This window comes from Phocoena phocoena, chromosome 13, assembly GCF_963924675.1.
Source record: "Phocoena phocoena chromosome 13, mPhoPho1.1, whole genome shotgun sequence".
Taxonomy (NCBI): Eukaryota; Metazoa; Chordata; class Mammalia; order Artiodactyla; family Phocoenidae; genus Phocoena; species Phocoena phocoena.
Genome location: NC_089231.1, coordinates 33499302 through 33522609, shown reverse-complemented (window position 1 = coordinate 33522609; position 23308 = coordinate 33499302). Strand labels below are relative to the sequence as shown.

General features: G+C 40.8%; 1 protein-coding gene across 1 annotated transcript in view; it reads right to left on the bottom strand.

Annotated features, from left to right (window-relative positions):
* The window catches only part of LOC136132547 (uncharacterized), a 172847-nt gene that overhangs the window by 140467 nt on the left and 9072 nt on the right, over positions 1 to 23308 (bottom strand). The window contains 1 exon segment of the mRNA XM_065889451.1: positions 22579 to 23077. Coding sequence (XP_065745523.1) covers positions 22579 to 23077 — 499 coding nt within the window.

The window sequence follows — 23308 nt, the reverse complement described above, 5'->3', positions numbered from 1 at the left end:
GTTCTCTGTTAGTCCAGTGGTTTGGACTCAGAGCTCCCACCACAGGAGTTCAGGCCCCACCTCCAGCCTGGGAACAAAGATCCCACAAGTTGTGTGGCATGGCAAAAAAAAAAAGGCTTCCCTGGTGGCACAGTGGTTGAGAGTCCACCTGCCAATGCAGGGGAACAGGTTCGTGCCCTGGTCCGGGAAGATTCCCACATGCCATGGAGCGGCTGGGCACATGAGCCATGGCCACTGGGCCTGTACATCCGGAGCCTGTGCTCTGCAATGGGAGAGGCCACAACAGTGAGAGGCCCGCATACCACCAAAAAAAAAGAAAAAGAAAAAATGGAGCAGTACAATATCAACGAATAAAAACCAAAATAAAATTAGAAAGATAAAAAATATATTAGAAAAAATAAAAATATAATTGAAACAACTGCAACAAGGTAAAATAAAACCACAACAGAAAAAAGAAAAGAATTTTAAAAAGGGGGGAACAAGCCAAAGGGAGAGAACAATAACAAAGTACAAAGAATAAAATAAAATTAGAAAAAGAAAAGATTCGTTAGAAAAAATAAAAATATAAATTTATCAATAACAGTGAATCAGCAAGGTAAAACAGAGCCTCAATCTAAAAGAGGAAAAAAGAAAAAAACAAAAAAAAGCCTTGGCTATGGGAGCAGAGTTTGGTGGGGGTGGAACTTAGGCAGGAGCAGGGTTCAGGGTGGTACAGGACACAGGCATGTGGGGTGTGATGTTTGAACATGGGGTACAGCCTAGGCAGGGTGATGTTCAAGCATGGGGCAGGGCCTCTGCTTAGTATCTGTGAGTGAGGCGAGAGGCAGCACATGGAAAGGAGGGCCTCTGGAGTGAGGAGTTCTGGAGTTTGGAGGTAAGGCCCTGGGTGATGTTGTGTGGGTGGGGTTTAGGCCCAGTACATTGTAGGGGGTCTCCAAGTATAATGTCAGGCCCTGGGTGGGGGTGTAGCGGTGAGGCTTGGGCTCTGCAGGGCAGGAGGGAGGCTCTAAAGGCAGAGGATTAGGCCCGGGAGCCCAACAGGCTACCTGGTGCCTAAGTTGACAGGGAAAGCACTGATCTGTTCCCTTCCATTCCTTTGCGCCTCACCCCCACTGTCTCCCCCAGGGTGTCCCCCATCGCTGCTGGACCCCTAACCATGTGTGGCTCCCACTGGGTGTAGGAACCCCTCTCTCCCCCAGCCACCCCTCAGGGGTGCCATTCCTGGAGGTCTGGCCTTTACTTTTGCTCACCTTCCCTCCCTCCAGCTGGGGGTCTTGGTGGGCAGAGGATCAGGCCCGGGATCTCAGCAGGCTCCTGGGAACCCAGGTGAGCAGGGGAAACCTGGCCACACTCTCTTTTGATCATCTGCCCTCTCAGTGGTCCCACAATTTCCCTCTTCAAGCATGGGATCCCTTTGCCTCCCCCAGCAGCTCCTCAGCATCGTCAGTCCCCTCCCACCTCCACTTCTCCTCCCCATTCACTCCCCCCATGCCCCACATCCTACCCAGTCACTAGGGGTTCTTCCCATCATCTTAGGTGCCCTAGTTGTGCAGAGATGTTAATTCCACCTCTTCCTAGTCCGCCATCTTGACTATGCCCCTAGCTATGCTATCTTATCCTTTAGCAGCAGCTGGAATAGAAGCCTGGTGTAAAATGAAGAATGCTGCTCACCATCCAGTTCTACAAGAATTGAGTCACTGGCCCCTGCTGTCGCTGACCTACAGTGCATCCTTGTGCCCTCAGACGTGCCCACAAAGTGTGTAAAAGTAGCACAAAGGCGGTGCAGTCCTCTCACAGCTTCTCACGTGCTTCCAGAGAAATTCCTCGTTCCTCACCTTACACTACTCTCCTTTGTAAGCTTTATCGAAGCTGCCTGGGCTACAATTATGCAGGGAATCCCTTTCCTGACAGTGTGCAGCGAGACTGTCTCATTGCTCACAAAGTGGCTGCCACCATCCAGCCTCCTTGAAACCCCTCCAGCTTCCTGCAAGGCCACCCCTATTAAGCATTTTTAAATAAAAATATTTACTGTACTAGCTTTCAATATCTATCTGTCGGGGTAAAGAATCAGTATCACTCTTCATGTATGTTATATCTGCATTTGTATATACATACAAATTTGAAAATAATATAAACTGTTTACTATTGCAAAAATTCCCCAGCCACCACGGTGATTTGTGAGGACCTCCAGAATCATGAAATGGACCCTGAAGAGCAGTATGAGAAATGGAACCCAGCTCTATTGAAGAAACTGAGTGTCCTCCCGCCTTCTGAAAGAAAAGACTAGACATGCTTATTAATTTGTCTTTTATCTTAACTACATGTTTTCTCCACTCAAATCCTTCCCATACTCCAAAGCACTGTCTGCCTCTGGCTTCCACAGTGTTCAGCCTACATGCCTTCATGTCACTCAAACACATGTGCTTTGTGTTTTGAGGACTTGGGGAAAGAGATGAGGGGAAAACTTTCCCTGGTTCCTGAATCATGTTAGTCCTGAGAGCAGATATTTAGAGTCATAGGTTATGCTGCACCAGCTCTAAGTACCTTACTCCAAGAAATGGAAGCACCCAAACAGGTTTAATTTATCATATTTCCATGTGTTTGTGATTTGCAGGGCCTTCTAAAGCACATGTCCCAGGCCATACTTTACCTGCCTGAGAGTGGTAGTGATCAGTTGAACTAGAAGCTAATCTAAGTGGTGCCCTTTCAGTGGGCCTCTGCAGTCCTCAGGGGTGGTGAGATCCCTGTTAATAAAGATACAAAAGCAGAGATTTCATTTTAAAAATCCATAGAAGCAGTAAAGTGATTTATAATTTGGATTAAAATATATTATGTCTAAGGTCTCTTCGAGTGCTATAAACAAGGAATAGTTTAAAAATGTTTCTATCCCATCATCAGAGTATATATGCTTATTTGAGTTGCATTGAAAGGTGATTTGGAGTAAAGTTCTGGCAAATCAATTCAGTGATCAGCTGCAAGCTAACATAACAGTCAAAATAAGGAAATCTACTATTTTAGTGACCCAGGGGAGCTTATGCACAAAGATGAAGAATTAATTTTTTGAAGTCAGATGTCTGAATTAAGTCCTGTTTTATGGAGAGACTCTTCTAATGTCCTATACTTTCTACATCTAGATGGAAATTCCAGAGATGAAAGTAGAGTTTCAGAACGGACCTGCAGGACCCTCACTTACACAGAAGGTCAGTGAACTGGGTCAAGCTCAGTTCACTGAGCACTTGACTCATTAGAATAGGAAGTCAACTGAGTCATTTTAGAAAGATTTTCAAGAACATTTATTGAAACAAAACAGTTTTATTACTCTCAGTTACCCAGAATACCCAACCAAAAACAATTCTGTTTTCTAGATTCTACTGGGAGGCAGAGAGGAGAAGAAGCAATACAATGAGGGCAGCGAGTAGGCTCTGGAGCCAGGCTGCCCTAGTTTGAGTTCCAACATGCTACCACAGCAGGGGGAGTTGGGACAAGTTATTTAACTTCTCTGCTTCTCCACTTCCTCCTCTCTGAAAAGGAGGTGATGATGGTGCCAGGAGAGTGGCACTACAGAGACCCAGGGGTGCTGCTCACATTGGTGTCTGTTAATGGAGTCCTGGATAGGAGCAGTGTACATATGTCCAGAGCAGATATTCTCAGCTGCCTTGAGTAGCTCCCATACCATAGAACTGTAGCAAGGATCACATGGGTTTATCCACGTAAGGCATTTAGACCAGAGCCTGGCACCTGATAAACACTCCATGAATATAAATTCTTTACAATAGATTTGGTAAGAGAATGGTGAGCAGGAGAAAGCCAAGAAAGCAAGAAAAACAGACAAATAAAATTGGAGTCACTGCTCTGACTGGATGGCAAGAGAAGAAAAAAAGACTGCTATTTGCTTCTCTAATCAGTGTCAATTCATGATAAGCAAGGAAAGGCGTATGTGCTCCATTACTAATGAACCACATTTTCCTCTTAGGATACAGAAATGCAAACCTAGGGAAAGGGAGAGCCTTCTGCTCAAGGGAAAAATCAAATGACCAAACAGTGAAGCTTGTTGTTAGTAGTCCATCTGGAACTTCACAACTTGAGGAGGTGAGTTTGACCGTGACAGCAAACAGGGAACTATTTATGATCAGTGCCCATGGCCAGCATATTATTCACCGAGTGCTGACAGGCCCAACCCTTGACAGTGAAATGAGTGGGGATGATATCAGTCACTCTCTGTCAGTTGAGTTGCAAATCTAGTCAACAGGAAAAACCAAAAGAAGAAACAGGAAACGGAGAACCTGACAGGTTCAGCCGTGGCTAGAGGTGTCCTGATAGGAGGTCAGAAAAGTGAAGTGAAGACAGCAGTATTAATGGAGCCAGCAGTGAATGCACAAGTCAGCACTGATATCAGAGGACCTGAAGGGCAACACCAGGAGAAAAGCAAAGGCTGGGGTGTCAGAGAAAACTGGATTCAAATGCCAGCTCTCCCACTTAATAAATGGCCTTGGGCAAGCTACTTAATATCTCTAAGCCACCATTTACTTATCTATAATATAAAGATAATAAAATCCACCTCACAGGGCATGGTGCAGAAATTTATTAAGATAAAGCATAGGACACATCTGGCACAATGTCTGGCAAATTGGAGGTACTCAATGAACCTTAATCTCATTCCAGGAGCTGCCCTAAGAGGCTCATAGCCAAGGGAGGTGGGATGGGGGAGATGCAATTAATTAAGTAGTTACAAAACTACATGCTAGAGATGAGAACAGGACCTCAGGAGAACACAGAGGGGTGTGCCCTAGCCCAGCCTGCAGAATGAAGGAAGCAGCAGAAAAAGAGATGCTCAGGGAAGGCTCAAGAGAAGGTAAGTGTGGACAACTGAGGCGGAGGTAGTCAGAGAGCATAAGGCAAATGGCACATGCCTAGACCTAGAAACAAGAGACATCACAGGATTGGCTGTCCTGGGTCTCAGGCCTGCCAGGATCAGCACATTAGTGCTGATCTCTCCATTCTACCATTCAAAGACCAAAAAATAAATAAAACTAATAAATACAAGTTAACAGGGAAAAGCCAGATGAAGTGGCCAAGTTTTGAATGGATTCTCCAGGGAGCATAGAAAGAGCATTCATGGGGGCTTCCCTGGTGGCACAGTGGTTGAGAGACTGCCTGCCGATGCAGCGGACACAGGTTCATGCCCCGGCCCGGGAAGATCCCACATGCCGCGGAGCGGCTGGGCCCGTGAGCCATGGCTGCTGAGCCTGTACGTCCGGAGCCTGTGCTCCGCAACGGGAGAGGCCACGACAGTGAGAGGCCCGCGTACCGCAAAAAAAAAAAAAAAAGAAAGAGGATTCATGCTTACTGTAAAACAAATTTTCATCCAGGCCTCTTCCCATCATCCTCACTAATTTCTCACAAGGAAGAGAAGCTTTCACCCTAAGTTATAAAAGTCTGAAACTTAAAGCCATTTTTTTCTTGCTAGTGATCAAGGTCCCTGTGTGTTGCACATCAATGTCCAACTGTGGAGAGAGGACTCACACTTCCTGCCCCATGTGCTAAACCCTCCAGGGCAGGGTCTGTCCCTTTGGGTCCCATTCAGCCATCCTGCATTTTGTTTGCCTTTCTGCCTCTCCACATGGTTAATATACTTATCAGGCATATTCAGGGCCTGCTTCCCAGAAACAGCACTTCTACCCTTCTATAACTTCCTTCACTGCATCTGCTACAACCAGGGCAAGAAAGAAACAGACTGGGAAACATTCTGGGTCCAAAGCCATTTTGGCAATGCTTGACTATTTGAGATTCAGAGGAGAGGATGGAAGAAGCAAGGACTTCCCTGGTCCAAGCCATGGTCAACTTTTCTAAGAGTGCTGGTAACTGGGATATAGCACTCTAGACACCAGCAGAATAACAGTTTGCCTTTAATTTTTACTATGATAGTTTGTATACCTATATCTTTCAGTGTTTCCAGAGGGAGGAAAATTTAGAGGTATAAATAAGGCACAAATCCTGAAATCCTTAACAGTGATAGGACTGAAATCAGATTTATAAAACGCAAGATCAAAGTTAGGAACATAAAAATTGAGAAAACAAATATAAGGTACCTACTTAAGGAAAATGATCCAAAACCCAGAAAGAGGAATGATAATAAACAATATTTCTGTGATCAATAATAGTATGTTTTGATTGTATAGATAGTCAGTACATGCATATTAAAAATTTATGATATCTGGGAATATTTAAAGGTTATACAGAAAAATCAATCAATGGATTAATTAATCAATATTCTTTTGGGGAGGACATCTATTTTGAGACTACTGGGGTATTGGAGAACACAAAGACAGGCAACAAGAATGTTTGAATACTTCCTAAATGCAAGGCACTTTGCTAGACATAAGTAATTCAAAAGAAAATGTCTCTGTCCTCATGTAACATGGTTGGAAATAAAATTGTTTAAAAACAAGAGTATTCTCCTTGGAGTCAGTATACTTCAAGTCCAAATAGCAATAACCAAATGTTTTATATCTTACTGAACTTTTGTTTCCTCAACTTAGAAAGGGGATAATAAGACCTACCTTATGAGGTTACTGTTAAGATTCAAGGAGATAATCTACATAAACTTTCTGACACTGCCTGGCTTACAATAGTTCAAAACCATGAGATACCTACCTTTGTTTCCCTAGGTAGATTAAATTCTATCCATGAGAAAGGCACTAAATAATGCTGTGCAGAACATGGCAAGGGCCAGATGAGCAAAGCAGAGACATCAGGGCCACAGAATTTGAGAATGCTGGTCCATTTTGAGTGGTAAGGAAAGGATTCTGCAATATTCTGGAAATTGAACTAAGAAGAAATCAAGAGGGAGGGTGGGAAATTCTTGCCCTTTGGTCCCAATCTCCTTGCAGAAGAGGGACTAACACTGTGGTTCTTAGGGAGAGTTGACCCGAATTCAGACAGTTAGGAGAAACAGGGAATTCATAACAGGCTCATGAGTTAAAAACGATCATCATTGAGGATGTAATGCCTGCTATGTGTCCTGGCAGAGAGGAGGGAGGAGGAGGAAGGAGGAGAAAGAGGAAGAGGAGAAAGTAAGGAGAAGGGAGAGCAAGATGAACAGGAAGAAGAAAAGGAGCATGAAGAGAAGGGGGATTAAGAGGAAGAAGAGAAAGAAAAAAGGGAGTACAGGGCTTCCCTGGTAGTGCAGTGGTTGAGAGTCCACCTGCCGATGCAGGGGACACGAGTTCGTGCCCCGGTCCGGGAGGATCCCACATGCCGCGGAGCGGCTGGGCTGGTGAGCCAGGGCCGCTGAGCCTGCGCGTCTGGAGCCTGTGCTCCGCAACGGGAGAGGCCGCAGCAGTGAGAGGCCCGCGTACGGCAAAAAACAAACAAACAAACAAAAAAAAAAAAAAACGACGACATTGAATTTCAGCCAAGGATTTAAAAAATGAATATTCCATGTGGGGAAAAAATACTGAAGAATAGAAGGAAATCTTGCTATAATTATTGCTTCATATGTTACCACCTTCAATGGAAAATATATACATATAAAGTGAGAATAATCCCTCATATGTGTTTCCAGATCCATTTTTTAAAGTGAGCAATCCCAGGTTCAGAGCAAAGGAGCATTATTAAATGATTATAAACTGCAAGCCTTCTAGGGGAACAGCCTCATCTCCAGCATAAACATTATGAAGACCAGGGAAAGTGATCAGCTCTCTGGGATTTATGGCTCTTCGAGAGCACTGCCCAGGCTGGAAGGGACATTCAGAGGTTAACAGGTACAGTACCCTTCCCCTAGGCTACTTCACTTGCTTTTTCATGACAAAATAACATTTTACATGCGAAGTTAATCTGGAGGCAGAATGAGTATAATAAATAGGTGACTGGAGTGGGGGTGGGGTGGAATGTGGATGTTGCTTCCACTTATCATGAAAACCTCATCTGCATCTGTCTACACTATTTCTGCCTCTCCAGTAATTAGGGTAGCATCTGATACATTATAGATGCTCAGTAAATATTTGTGATTGGAATTAATAACCCCATACTTCCTGGGATTTCTCTTCACTTCTTTGACCTCTTCCAGGAAATTTAGGGTTCAACCACCACCTCTCTGGACCAGAGTTTTAACCATAGAGTTTCTTGATTTCCATCTTTACAATCTGGATTTTCTAATATTTCTTTTGAAAATGAGGATTTTTTTCTGTGTGATTGCTGCACACTCCCAAAGTTCAGCTGAAAACAGCTTTTCCTGTTATAACTCACAGAAAAATTTTAAATCAAAACACTGATAGGATTTCCTGAATAATAATTATTTTGTGGTAAATACAGCATGAATATCAAAGCTGCCTAAATAATTAATAATTTTGTTTCTTCCATTAAACCTTCTTTGATATCACTAGCCTACGTGGATCTTTATTTCCTAAACTTCTGCAGCAAGTTATGTCTATAACACCTATGGAATACTTGGCTAATTAGTGTTCTGTAATTTTTCTAAATGTTTACAAAGATATATTTTGATTCATCAAAAAGCTTGGAAGCCCTTGGAGAAGGACTGCATACTATGCCTCATTTAAGCCACAAAAAATTTTTTGTGTGTAGTTTTGTAAAGTATGTTATACTGGTGTGTTTCTATGCCATCAATATATCTACATAGAATAAAACTTTTGAAAGTCAGTCATCTACATGTTGCTAAACATCTGAATGACACTGAAGGGGTACCTAGCCTACCGTCAGAAGGCCAATGTGGACAGGCTTCTCAGAGCTACTGATAGATGAACAGAATTCTGAAGGCCAAAGACAGAGGAGCTGAGGGAAGGCAGAGATGGACAGTGCAGGATCCTCAGAGATCCAGGGACAGGATCTAAGAGTCTGAGTTTGAGCAGGACAAAGTGAAACAGGACAGAAAAATGGACCTGTCACGAAAGACGTAAAAATGAAATAGATTAAACCAATTAGTTCTCTACAATTTTGAAAGATGAAGGCTAAAAGGAGGGAAAACTCAAATCCGCCCTTCAACCATAATTTGGAACAATATGCAATATAAATTGATAAACAGAATACTGTCTGATGTGGACTTTTCTTGAGAACATTTAGAAAATCCAGTAGAATCTCTGACTTTTTTTTACCTAAATTTGTTTGCATACTAGGGAGAGGCTCACCAACTTCATTTCAACTTGGACTATTTTAGTTAATAGACATTTTTTCTTATTTTGAAATAATGTGGCTTCCTCAGTTCTACTGGCCCCAGTTCTGTCTTTGGGGATAAGTAAATATAATTTTACAAAGTAATAATTACCAAGAAGTTTATGTAAAGAAGGCTTTCTCTGTCTCTCCATCAGAAAATTGAGTTACTTCTAGATGAAGTAGAATGCTGCCATTTAAACCCCATTGTCCAACTCCGCCTTGCAAGACCTTAGACCTACGAAGGACTTTTGTTCTAATATATATAAATAAATACTGAAAAAAATAATCAACCAAGTTAAACTGAAAAAGGTTAACATTTCACACAGCAAAATTAAAAGAAAAATTGACTGAAAATTCCATCAATGTTAGTAAGTTCCAAAACTACAAAATTGACCCAGGAAAAGTACACATAGTAGAAAAAACTTTGCAAAATAAAACTGAGAATAGTTGAAACTGCATTGTGGGAAAATGTGTTATTGACTGAAAATTGACAAAAGAATCTAATTTTCTTGCCCAAATTTTGATCTGGAAAATGTGATCCAGGAAAATTGGACAAAGTAGAAATAACTGTCATTAAAGAAAATTCAGAAGCGAGAAGTGAGACTTTTTTATGGCTTATTGCTGAATTAAGTCAATTACTGTAAGTTTTATGCATGAAGATTTGATCCTGAAGAAAATGATTTTAATTAAATAAAATAAAATTGGAGGTAAAAAAGAAAATTGTAAATGGCTTAATTGTGTCTATAGAAAATTGGCTTTAGTTCACTCTCAAAAGTCTTTCTCAATGAAAATTTATTGATTAGAACTTATCGTTGTTGGTATAGTTCTGATCTGTTGACATGGGGTTCACATATCATCACTGTCTAAATGTTGAGGTCAAAGTAGCATTGGGTTAACTACCTTGTTCTCCAAAGAGCAAATACTAAAAATTCATATTCCTATAAATAAATAGGCTTCTAGCAAAGTTTCGACCAATATATGATAAACCTAACATCCATGTTAAGGGATTCTAGGGTCTTTGAAGTCAAATTCTTATTCAGAAACAGAAGGTTCTCTTAATGGGGCATTAATATTTTTCCAGGGTGGCCTCTATAATGTTCTGATATTTGAGTGCAACAAATTTAATAAACATATATTTCTTGCATATCTACTTTGTGGCAGATACTGTAGTACTAAATGCTGATGGTACAGACTGAGCCATGCAGACTTGACAATGTCCTTGGAGTTTATTCAGCAGCCTGCTCCACAGAAACTAAAAGAGATACCCCTAGGATCATTGGAACTCAGAGCTGTCTCTAATCAAGTCACAGTATGTGAGCTCGCTCCCACCAACTCTTTTGTAAGGATAAAAACTTTGCCAGTGAACATAAAGAATGTTGACAAATGAGATTGACAATTGACAACATGGATTTACTTAAAGCAATGGTTAATTTTATGTGTCAACTTAACAGAGCTAAGGGATTCCCAGATAGCTGTTAAAATATTATTTCTGGAAGTGTCTGTAAGGGTGTTTCAGGAAGAAACTAGCATTAAATGGGTAGACTGAAGGATTGCCCTCACAAATGCAAGTGGGCATCATGCAATCCTTTGAAGGCCTGAATAGAACAAAAAAGCAGAGAAAAGATGAAATTCTTTCTGCTTGAGCTGAACCATCCATCTTTTCCTGCCCTTGGACATCTGCACTCCTGGCTCTTGAACCTTTGGACTCAGTTCAAGACTTACACCATTGGCTTCCCTGGCTCTCAGGCCTTTAGGTTTGGACTGGAACTAAACCACTGGCTTTCCAGGCCCTCCAGCTTGCAGATGGCAGGTCTTGGGACTTCTCAGCCTTTGTAATCATGTTAGCCAATCCCTCATAATAAATCTCTTTCTATGTATCTACCTATTAATCTACTAATTGATTGATTGCTTGCTATCGATTGCTAGAGATAGATGATAGATAGATAGATAGATAGGTAGATAGATAATAGATAGAAAGATCGACAGACAAACACGTAGAAATCTTATAGGTTCTATTTATCTGGAGAAATCTGACTACTATACTTAACCAAAGATCACAGAAGGAAGTAACCATGTTCAGGACCCAGAGCTGAGAGCTCAGCAATAGACAGACAGAAGTAAAAGGTTTCAGACCCCTAACTTATAGGGTATATAACCACGAGTAGTAACACCTGAGTGAGAGTTCCATCAGACTGTCAGTAGGAGCAGATTGATACAAAGAGTCCAGACACTTCCCAGAGACCATGTCATCTGGGTCAGACACATTCAGCAATCATGGGTCACAACTACACATTATGACTACAGGGTGCAATGCAGTACAATACAGACACAAATGGTTTTCATATATCTCTGTCACACTTCCATGATACTTGTACTAATTCAAGTACATTTTGGACTCAACACCATGGAACCAGGACAAGTGTCTACTGCACAGTTATGACTATCATACTAACAGAGAACAATAGGACCTTTCCTCAGAAGCTGTCAGTGGCACAGGAGAGAAAGAAATTACCCATAACTCTTATTTATATAGTCTCATGGGAAGATTGCCAATCATCCCTCATTATCCATTCTCTCCTTCTAACCCAATAGTTGAATTATTAGCTGAGCAATTGGCCATCTAGGTAGGACTACCTTTCCCAAGCACAGGATAAATTCTGATCAATGGAACATTAGTGTAGTTGATGTTGACAATTTCTGGATTGTGACCTTAAGAAAAGGGTAAAACCCCTTCCTATGGAAGTAGTGAAAATATAGACAGCTGGCTTGAAATATATGGATGAAGGAGACATATTGTCAGGGAGGAGGTGCAAATAATCTTTCCCAATAACGTTTCTCAACCACATAGACTTTTCCCAACCATTCCAGGCACCTTATAGATTTGTGAGCATTCAAAACTTCCAGACTAGCTTGGACCTTCATGTGAGAGAGAAATTGAGTTCCACTTCTTTGAACCAATGCTATTTTGAGCCCTTGTTAGAACTAAACTGATATCAAAACCAGTTAAGCCATATGTTTTTTGTTTTTGTTTTTAACAGCTATGGTTGTAACTAAAGAAGGTCTTTGCATAAGAAAGAATATAGTACAAGGGGTCCACATTTGCACCATCTTGTCCATATGCCATCTGACAGAGGATCCCAGATGTAGTTTTAGAATTTAACAAACTTCATTGTTTGCACAATGTGCTTGGGATGGACTGTTTTAGATCATCAAATCTCTAATTAACTAAATTATTTTGTGCTCTATAGGGACTAAAAATCTTCAGAAAAATAATACATTTTGATACAGAGATTTTACCAGACAAATTTTAATCCTTAACAAATTGGATAATACTCCACAACTTTGTTATACCACAAGGCCATTATTATTATTTTTTTATTTTATTTTATTTTGTTTTTTTTTGCAGTATGCGGGCCTCTCACTGTCGTGGCCTCTCCTGTTGAGGAGTACAGGCTCCGGACGCGCAGGCTCAGCGGCCATGGCTTACGGGCCCAGCCGCTCTGCGGCATGTGGGATCTTCCCGGACCGGGGCACGAACCCGTTTCCCCTGCATCGGCAGGCAGACTCTCAACAGCTGCGCCACCAGGGAAGCCCAAGGCCATTATTTTAAATACCAATAATTTTTATATTATAAAGAGTAGAGTTCTAATTTTAAATAACAGAAGAGTGATGGAGAACTGGGTCTATCCTATAGTGTGTATTTATTAAAAGTGCTAGTTCATCAAGCACTTATTGAGCACCTGCTGGATCTCATGTCTGGTTTCACCACTGCATTGCTATACAAACTTGTGCGGCCTGTTCACTTTTTTAACTTTCTGATTTTTCATGGAAAAAATGGTGGGGAGAGGACTCTGGACTCTAGCCATTCTAGGTCTGAAAGGCTATGATTCTAAGAATGGGATTGAAGCCACAGAACAATGGCTCCTGTCACTGCCTTAACTTACTCTTCTTTTTCTGTGGGCAACTCATGCTAGAGCCAGATGTCTGCACTTGGAGGTATTTCCCTGCAAGCAACATCCTGTAAATGCTCTTCCACAGCTTCTTTCACACACTGAGATGACCGCAATGATGTTGCCTCAGGACTGAGCCTTTTCCATGCTAAGGATATAAATGTGGTATCTGAACCATCAGCCCTGACTGGACATTACTTCTTGTAATGTGTGCTCTTGGAATAAAGAAACGTTTGAATTCCAAATTCCATCCCTCTGTTAGAGAAATTGCTTGCCAGTAATTCTGCTGACCTTCAGATATGGCCTTTGCAGGGTACCCTGCCTCTTCCCCACGTTCTACCAGGCCGGAGGTGGTCCTCTGGTCTGCCAAGGCTGTGTTCATCTGGCCACAGCGAGAATCGTGGTAGGTTAATTAGATACTTCAGGTGGGGTGATAATCCTGCTGCTCAAGATGAAGCAGGTTTGTGGATGAGTTAACCAGACTCCTCTGTTCAGCTTAGGATTCAGTTTGGAAGGTAATCATACACACACTGACATACTGGATCCATCCAGTTCGGAACTCTGCCTCCAAAAGTATCCCTGTGGGGCATTTGGAGGGCACTGTAACACTCACATTGTGTAACAGTGTAGCATCCAGATCGACTTTTCTGTGATAATAGTTTAGAGAGTTATAATTCATGAATTAACCCAAACTGTTTTAAATACATACATAGTTTTGGAAAATAAAAGCTTTGTAATCCCATTCCACCTTTTATTAGCTACAAAAATTTAGGCAAGCTACTCAATTTCTGATTTTGCATCTGAAAATGAAGATAGTAACTATCTCACATGGTTTTCTTACAAAGGTTAAATGAGTTATTGTATATAAAAAACTTAAAACAGTGTTCTCAGTAGGTATTACATATTGTTTTTATTTTTATTAACATAAGATAACAATTTCCAAGTGCATGAGCGTGAAAGGAAGTATATGATGTCATGGGCTTTGGAGTCGGACAGACCTGACTTGGAGTCTTATCTCTGGTACTTTTTGGCTACACGACTTAAGTCATTCTGTTTAACCCTCCTGAGCTGTGTTTGCTGGATCTGATAAAGAGGATATTAATGGCTACTTTAGAAAGTTGTTGAAAATATATGTGAAACATCAGGCATGTAGTATGTACCAAGAGATCCACTTACCCTTCTACCTTCCCTTGGGAGAAGCAGTGTGAGCTTCACTACAGAATAAATGTGGCTTATGAAAACAGAAACACCTTTCCTAGGATGCAAGGACGGCATTCCTCAGAAGGTGCTGTTCAAAATGACATTCACATTCAAAAAAAAAGAAGTTTTGTTTCCCCAACTGGAAACAATTTTAAAGGTCCTAGTAATAAATGAAGTTTAGCTCTTGTTAGAGTTTCTTTGTGATTCTCTCAAAGGATGTCCAAAGAAAAACTGAAAGGATAACTGAGAACAATGAAATGGGGCTTTAGAATAGAAATTAGGAAACTCTGTTTTTAGCACAAACCAGGTAAAAGATAACCCAGACCTGGAGCATATGTTTGATGAGCAGAGGTATTACTGTAGTGCTGGTGATACCTCCCTTACTTGCATACCTTGTCCTCTTAAAGCCAGCTTCTGATGAAGACCCACATGTTCTAAATAAGAGGCCAATATCCCTAAGCTCTAAAGACATCAGCAAAAGCATTTCCAAACCTAACCATTAAATTTAATTTCTGAGAGGAAAATAAAAATAAGCATTAAAAGGCATAACTTAGAAGGCCAGGATCTGAAACTTTTAGGCATGTAAGACTTGAGAGGAAACATAGACCAGTAGGTAAGAGCTTAAGGTCTTATCTGACTGCTTACTTCCCCCACTTATATATGATGTAAATAGATTAAAGACCAAATATAAAAACAAAGTGATAAATAACATTGGAAAAATTTATAGGAGAATATTGAGCAGGAATGATTCTCCTATGTAAGACTAAACCCAGAAGGCATAAAGGAGAACATCACCACTTATATCACTGTGATATGATTACATCATACAACTTATAAACTTTCATAAGACAAAGATACACACAGAAGACAAATTGCAGACTTGGAGTGACACACAATAAGTTGCAAAGCGTTACCTCAAGAGATGAGAGGAAGAATGAGGCAAGGAGGTAAAAAAGACTTGAAACTTTGGCTCTATGTTATTCTGGATTGTTTGAATTTTATGCCACCAGCATATAATTCAAAAGAAAGAGGGAAGCAGGGTGGAAAGAAAGCAGGAAAGGAAGAAAGGCAGGCAAAGAGTTTTGTCCAGGAACTGAAAAATCTAGTTGAATCCATGAATAACTAAACTATAGATCGGATTTAGAGAAAAAGAATGACATGAATGAACCTCGACAGAGAATTGGAATCCGGACATCACCACTTATGAACTGAGTAAACTTAGACAATTCATTCAATCCTTTCTAAGCCTCAAATTTCCTGACTAAATAGTAAAGATAATTGGTATACTAATTATCTAACTAGATAATTTATTTTTTAGAGTTGCTAAAAGGATAAAATAAAATGCAATATGTAAAGCCCCAAACACAGTGCTTAAAACATACCATGTTTTTAATAAAGGGGAAAGTTCTCTTCACCTTTCTGCTTAAAAGAATGGAAAAAAAGAGCATTCAAGTGAGCAAAAGGATAGAAGAGGCAATTCAGGTGACAAGGACAAGGTACAGATCAAGCTAAATAAAACTTGAGGCTGATTTAAGGTGTAGTCAGAGGGTTATAAGGGAAAATCTGAGCTGATCATATGCAAATATGCACATATCATTGTAACTAATCCTTTGTTCCCATGTAGCTCAGACGTGTTCAACCAAAGTACGCAGCTATGTTATGCAAGGTGTAGTTGTAGAGCTGCAGGGTGCTGAGCACATGGCATTCTTGATTAAGAAAAAAGTCAAATTTCTTCTCCTTTTATATAGAAATTGGTGCTTATGGCATTCCTTGGTTTCTGGCCACCTAGCAATAATATAACAAATTTCAAATCTAGGTGTTCTGAAAGAGACATAGTCCAAGGGGAGAAGGATGCACTTGAAAATCCATTAGAAACAGGTGCAAAATGTCCTTTGAAGCCTCAGCTCCCCCACCCCCTGTTCTGCTGGAGCGTAAGACCTTATTCCAAAAGGTTGAACAGAAAGGGAAGATAGACTAGTGATTAAAAAAAAAATCAGATACAGCCTTGCCCCAATAGCCCACCAATCATACTTTCAAATAAGCTGATCACTTACTGTAGAGGTTATTTAGAACAAAGTGGAGCTCCAGAGTCCATTTATTTGAATGCATTTCCATTTCAATCACCCTGCTTCAGAAGTCGCCTCTCCTTGCCGTCACATAAGGTGAACAGATGTGATTTTAAGGACTTACTTCACGAACTTCTGCTCTGAAAAAAAACAGCTATCTGGATAGAGGATTTTTTTACCTCATTTGGGGCATAAGATTCAAAAATTAGTTCATTTCTGACCCTACTCTTGTGAATGCATCATATTAGTTGCCTTTCAATATCTTTAGTCATAGGTTCTTAGATGAGTGAGCTTTTCTCCACTCTGTGGATAAATAGATTAAAGTTGTCTGTTCAGGTGAGGAAGCAAGTATCAAAAAGTTTTTTGAAATCTTTCATTTCACTTGGCATAATCATGGGTATACAAAGGAATCCCTCTAACCTAAATGGACCACCTGTTGAAGTTCCTTTTCCCAAAATGGGAAAGGATGGACCAATCTGAAGAGAACCACCTACATGGTTCCTTGTTCAATAGGTATGCTTGTGACAAAAAGCTTTCTACTTCAAATGATTAAACAAGACCATGTTGGTGTCTACCCTGAGACTTAATATGGATAGAAATACTGTACATTATGAACATTTAGCCATTCATTCATCATTTCCAGTGTATTATAAAAAATGATAACATTGAAAAGAAAGATACAAGAAAAGAATGTGCCACAAATTTTTACCTTTCCTACCACTAGGGTAAAACAATTGCATTATCAAGCAACTTGTCATTTTTGAGCACTTACTATCCTGTTATGCACTGGGATCACTCTGGACACTTGGAGAGAAGACAAGACTCCTGCACTCCCTAATGGGAAAATAACACTTACACACACACACGTGCGCACGCACACACACACACACACACACACACATGTACGTAAACCCTCAAAAAATATAAGATTATTCTGAATAAATGAAAAATAAATCAGGTGCAGTTGTGAGGGCAAGGAGCATATGGGGATTCTCTGTAACTTCCACTCAATTTTGCTGTGAACCTAAAACTGCTGTAAAAGATAGAGTCTGTTTAAATAAATAGACAGATAGATAGATCTGGAGATAGAAGACCATCTAGAATAAAAATAGGCAGAGAGGTTTCCTAGAAGAGGCAGACCTTGATTTGGGGCTTGGTAAAGCAGAGAGCTATAATGAACAAATGTCAGGAGCCCAGAATGTTTGGACTTCAGAGAAACCATCCTTATTCTACCAAAAGGAGCATGTTTGTCGGTGCTCTGTGACCACCTAGAGGGATGGGATAGCGAGGGTGGGAGGGAGACGCAAGAGGGAGGAGATATGGGGAAATATGTGTATGTGTAGCTAGTCACTTTGTTATAAAGCAGAAACTAACACACCATTGTAAAGCAATTATACTCCAATTAAGATGTTAAAAAAAAAAAAGGAACATGTTAGAAAATACTTGGAAATAAGTCTGAAGAGTGGAGTAACTAGAAGTTAAGGTCCTTGTTTTAAAATTACAACATCAATCATCTCACTAATTTATGCTATAACATGCCTACTAATAAGTAATTAACTAATAAGTAATAACTAATTTTGACCCTAATAAGGGTCAAAATGCAGGACTAATTAATGATGAGGTTGAAGCTCTTAGAGTCAAGGCATGCAATTTCAGAAAGTTTGGTAGTGGCCTGGCACCATATTTACCTTTGACTCTAGGTGCCCTGGCCAGCCTGAGAAATCTCTAGTACAATGGTGTTGGATATACTCAACAATCCAGCAGAATTAAGGAGATAAGGTAGTTTTTCAGGAAAGAAAAAAAAAGTCCTGAATCCTGCAGAATTTTTTCTTGGAGGAAGTTCAAGGGGAGAGGTGCCAGGAGCAACTGAAGCAAACAGAAAAAAAATAATCTCATGTAAAGGTAATTTGAAGGGTAGGAAGGAGGTTTGTGTATTTAATTATGATAACATCAGTTTGTCAGGAAAGCTAAACTCAACAAGAAAGTTCTTAATCATTAACACTGTCATTCCAGCAATGTGCCTTCTCGCAGCTGCCTGTTTGATAGATTCTGGGTGACAAAGAGAGCCTGCAGACAAGGACCTGTCAATCCTGCTGCACGGAACCTCGGAGAACCTCTGAACATGACGTGTTTGTGTGTGTGGTGTGTGGTGTGTTTGCAGGATGTATATTTGCTTTTACTTTTGCTTCTCACGCTCTGTCCTTGAAAATTCTTCCTTCTTGTTCTCTAAAATAAGTTGGGAATGCCCAGTTTGCTCCATTGCACCTTTTCCTCCCAGTACCTTCTGCTTGCTTTTGTCCCCTGAAGGGTTTAGTCATCTTCATGCTCTGCTTTGGGGGAGGTGGACGGGGGGCCGGGGAGAGGGCATGTTATCGAAAACCATTCTCAAGCCTTGGTCTCTTCCCAGCATGCCCGTCTACTCCCCTTCATCTAACTTCAGAACAGAAGCTTCTAAGCCCGTCACAGAGGTTGAGAGGTAGTTAGAGGCCACCCACCTGGCCCAGATCCCTGCAGCCAGTACCCACGCTGAGGAAGAGGTCAGACTTTAATTGGTCTCTTGTTGACTCTTGCCATTTCTCCCCTCCTCGCCAGCTGAGCACCGTGGCAGGTAGTTTACCAGACACGCGGTCATTCACCTCCCCAGGCTTGCAATCCGCTTCTCTAAATCAACAGCCCTTTCCTGTTCCCTCCTCAATTCTCCCAGCACACAGTCTTTAAAAAAAAACTAGTGATTTAGCATTTAAATCGGAAACATTTGTTTTAATACCCACGCTAAGCTATGGAGATGGGGTGGTAGGGCTGGGGAGGGAACCGTGGGAAAATATTAAAGTCCCAAAAGAGGTGAAAATAGTTCTGTGTCATCCAACAGAACAATGAAATGGGGGATTCAGGGAAAGTAAGTATATGCTGTATTGCAAGGGAAGAGTTCTAACCAAGAGTCGATGAAACTGCAGGATAACTTCCATGGGGAAATGGCAGGAACTGGAGTGGAAGAGTCATCAAAGATGAACCCCACAAAGCACACAAAGTAAACCAGAAGTGACATTCTACACAAAGGCTCTGATTTTGTCAGCACGTTGGAATGACAGCTTTCCCAGTTTGGACATATGTCCTTCTCAGACTTTGACCAGAGGAAAAACTCCTGCTGACTTTTCTGTACATTTGATGAAGAATCCCTGAAACTTGTGAGAGGTAAAATGTGGCTTGCTGCCATCTTCCAAAAATACGTTTCTATGATAGAGTCTTGGTTTATCGCAGAATCAGGGGTCTTTGCTGGGTCTTTGCTTTATTTGAACTCAAAAGACATTTGACGGTTAATCACATCTTGTCTTGTACCATCTTTTTCATGACATATATTTCACTTGTACATTATTAGTGATTTGTGTTTCTTACGTCTGCAGCTAACTAGTAAGTTCTCTGAGGACAGAGAAAACTTTATTCCTCAAAACTTTCAGCATTGAATCTTCTACATAGTAGTCAATCATAAATATGTCCCAAAAGCACAATCATCAAATACTACTATAAATTAAAATGAGTACAAATCATTGTCCATGGAAAGTCTGTCAGAGAGTGGGCTAAGAAATGCAAGTCATCATTTCATCTAATCTTCTGAAGAGTGTAATATTTATTATTGTTCCCACTTCACAGAAGAGACTGAAACTTAGAGAAATAAGAAAAAAAGAACTTACTTAAAGTCTCACAGTTAGTAAGTGACAGAAGCAGAATTCAAACTCAACCAATGCCACTGCTCCAGCTCCAAAGATCAGAGAATCCAAAATTTATTATTTTATAGCATATAGTAATTGTTAACTTTTTTGAATGTTGTGTGATAGGCTTGGACTAAGTGCTTTCTATGTGTTAGCTAGCATAGGATGCAAGCACACGAACTACTGCCTTTTACAGATGAGGAAACTGACACACACAGACATCAAAGAACAAGGCTGTGAAACTGGTAAGGAGGAGAATTGGGATTTGTACCTCACTGGTCTCATTCTGGTGCCCATGCTCTTCACTACTGTGGTAACCCCCCATTCAGATGAAGGAACTGAAAATTCAAAAAGAAAAGCTAGGTCCTCAGGCATCTAGTCCCATGCCACTTTCACCACTGCATAATTTGCTGATTCAATAACTATTTAGAAGTGACTTTCCATCAAGTTTCATTTAATGTCTATTCCTGAGTCCATGAAGCTTCACCCAACTTCATCAGGACAACTCAACACTGCTCTTGTACCTTCCTTGAGTTCCAACATAGCAACACTCAAAGTGACCCTTGGTGAGGAAAAGAATGATGAATGAGGAAAAGTAATGTCACTGCCCAAGCACACCTTGCAGGAATTGGTGGTGAGCTGGAGCAAAGCTGTCCCTGAAGTCATGGGTACAATGCTTGCAGAAGAGGTAGAATGGAAAGTGTGTAAACTGAAATGTCATCTTTGAAGTTTCCATGGTTCAAAAAAAACACAAAACATTTTTTCCAATGTTTCTACCATTCATTGATCTACATCATTAATTAATATTGAATCCTTACAGAGCAAACTGATAATACAAGATAATATACCATAGAAAGGATACCCCAATAAGCAACAACAATTAAGCCACAAACTCCTTAAGATCAGGCATCCACATTCTGGTTCTCTTCTGAGCCTATCAGAGTTTGGGCACAATACTGAACACATAGGAAGTGCTTGATCAGTCAAAGCTAAATTTAACCAAAACATTCTGGTGTCTTGTCCGGACTCTACCACAAACTAACTAAGCAGCAAGCCAAGGGACTCAGGGAAGGCAACAGGCATAGAGCACTGGGATACAGGAGGACATTTTCCTCTTCAAGGAAAGGAGGTCACAAATCTAGTAGGTATTAGCACTGGCTATAGCCTGAATAAATAATATATTTTAAACACACACTTTTATGACAATTATTCTTCAACATAATATAGATGCAGAAATGAATAAGATTCAGATTTATTTAACAGTGTCACTAAATTCATAACTACTTTCTGTAATTATTATATTTTTTTAAATCAGTGAGATCAACTACTATTGGAGAATCTGGGAAATTTTATGAAATTTTTAAGGAATCCTCACATTAAAAAATGTTTGGAAATACTGGATCAGAGGACCTTTTTTCTTTTTTTCCTATTCTAAGCTTTTGCCATCCTTTGAGTTGAAGTGGGGATGAGATGACTTGTCAATGCCTTTCAAAAACTATGGGCTACATTCTTAGAAATTATCTTTGCTGATGATAATCTCCATAATTTACTATTGAAAATCAGGAATTTTTGTATATCCATATCTGATTCTATAAATAAGGTTTTCTAGACACTTTCTAAATTGAAAAGATAATTATTATCTTTAATTGGGTTTCCTCACCTCCTACAAAGATAGCTATGTCTTTGCAAGGATACCATGAGCTTTACAATGGTGGTGAAATGCCCACGGTCGCGAGACCCCTCCACAAGACCACCAGAGACAAGAGTCAAAGCCAAACGGCAAGGGTCTTTTATTGCAGGTTCGAACCTGGACCTCCGCGCACTCGTTGCCGGTGACGCTAAGAGGTCCCGATGGAGTTTAGTACAGCTCTTTTATAGACAGGTACAAACAAGCTCGGGACCTTCTGCGGGGCTTTCCAGGGGTGGGGAGTACTGATTGGCTAACTTTTAAACAAAGACACTAGTCACTGATTGGTTAACTTTTAAACAAAGACACTAGTCACCGTCTGATTGGTTGGATGGTTGCAAAAGGAGGTTCAGCAAGCATAGTTACAGAAGCGAGAGCGGCTGGTTAAGTTTCGGTTTCCTGAGGCTTTGTTTCTCAATTAGAAATACTTAAGATGGGGCCATAGTTACAAACAGTACAAACAGGAAGATCGATGCAATCCTAGCAGCGCTACGGCCTAACGGCAGGGCATCAATTCAGTCCTATTTCTACCAAAGTAGAACATAGCCCTTCATTCCCCCTTCTTTCATGAACCAGAGGAGCCAATCTTGGGTCCTCAAGGCTCAGTTTCTTCATTTTCTAAGTCCTCGTATGGCTGATATTGTGATCTTAATGCCATTAGCTGAACTGTGTTTATTCTTTTTCGGACGAAATCCATGATTTTGTTGAATATACAGGGGCCTATAGTGAGGAGGAAAAGGAGGCATAGTAGAGGGCCCAGGAAGGGGAGGAGGAAGGGAAGCATCCCATGAAATGCTGACCAAAGGGGATTGTCCGCTAATTCTTTCCGGCGGCGGGCTAAGTCTTCCTGGAGCTGGTGAATTTTGTTTCTTACAATGCCTGATTTATTTGCATAAAAACAACATTTTTCTTTTAGGGCGAGGCATATCCCACCCTGTTCAGCTGTCAGCAAGTCTAAGCCCCTCCTATTTTGTAGGACCACCTCGGCCAGCGAATCTAATTGGTCCTGTAAGTCCTGAATGGTTCCAGAGAGGGCTTCTACATCTTCTATTAATTGTCTAGACAGCTGATTATAGGAGTGAAGGGAGACCCCAAGACCTGTACTCCCTGTGGTCACAGCTCCTGTAACTCCTAGTCCTACCAGGAGGGGTATGGCTGTAATGGCTCGTTTGGTTCTTCCTGCCCAAAGGCCAAAGCTGGGAATGGGCAATGGAGTGTCTCCCGAGATCAGGTCTACATTAGGGAGGAGGGTGGCTAGGTTGCAGACCCCTGTCCAGTTCTGGGGTAAATAGGTGTATGCTAGGTTATTTCCACAAAGACAGTGGTGTTAGGACTACAGAGGGAGGAGTTTACGGGGATATACTGACTACATCCAGTAGATGAAAGGATTCCCAAGTCAATACTGGCGTTAGAGAGGGAATCGTTCTTGACAAAGCATGAGGTATTAAAGGTAGTTGAAAACTTTGAAAATTGTGTGGGAAACGGCTCGGGGAGTAAAGTTGGGTTACATTGTTTGCTGATGTTTAAATT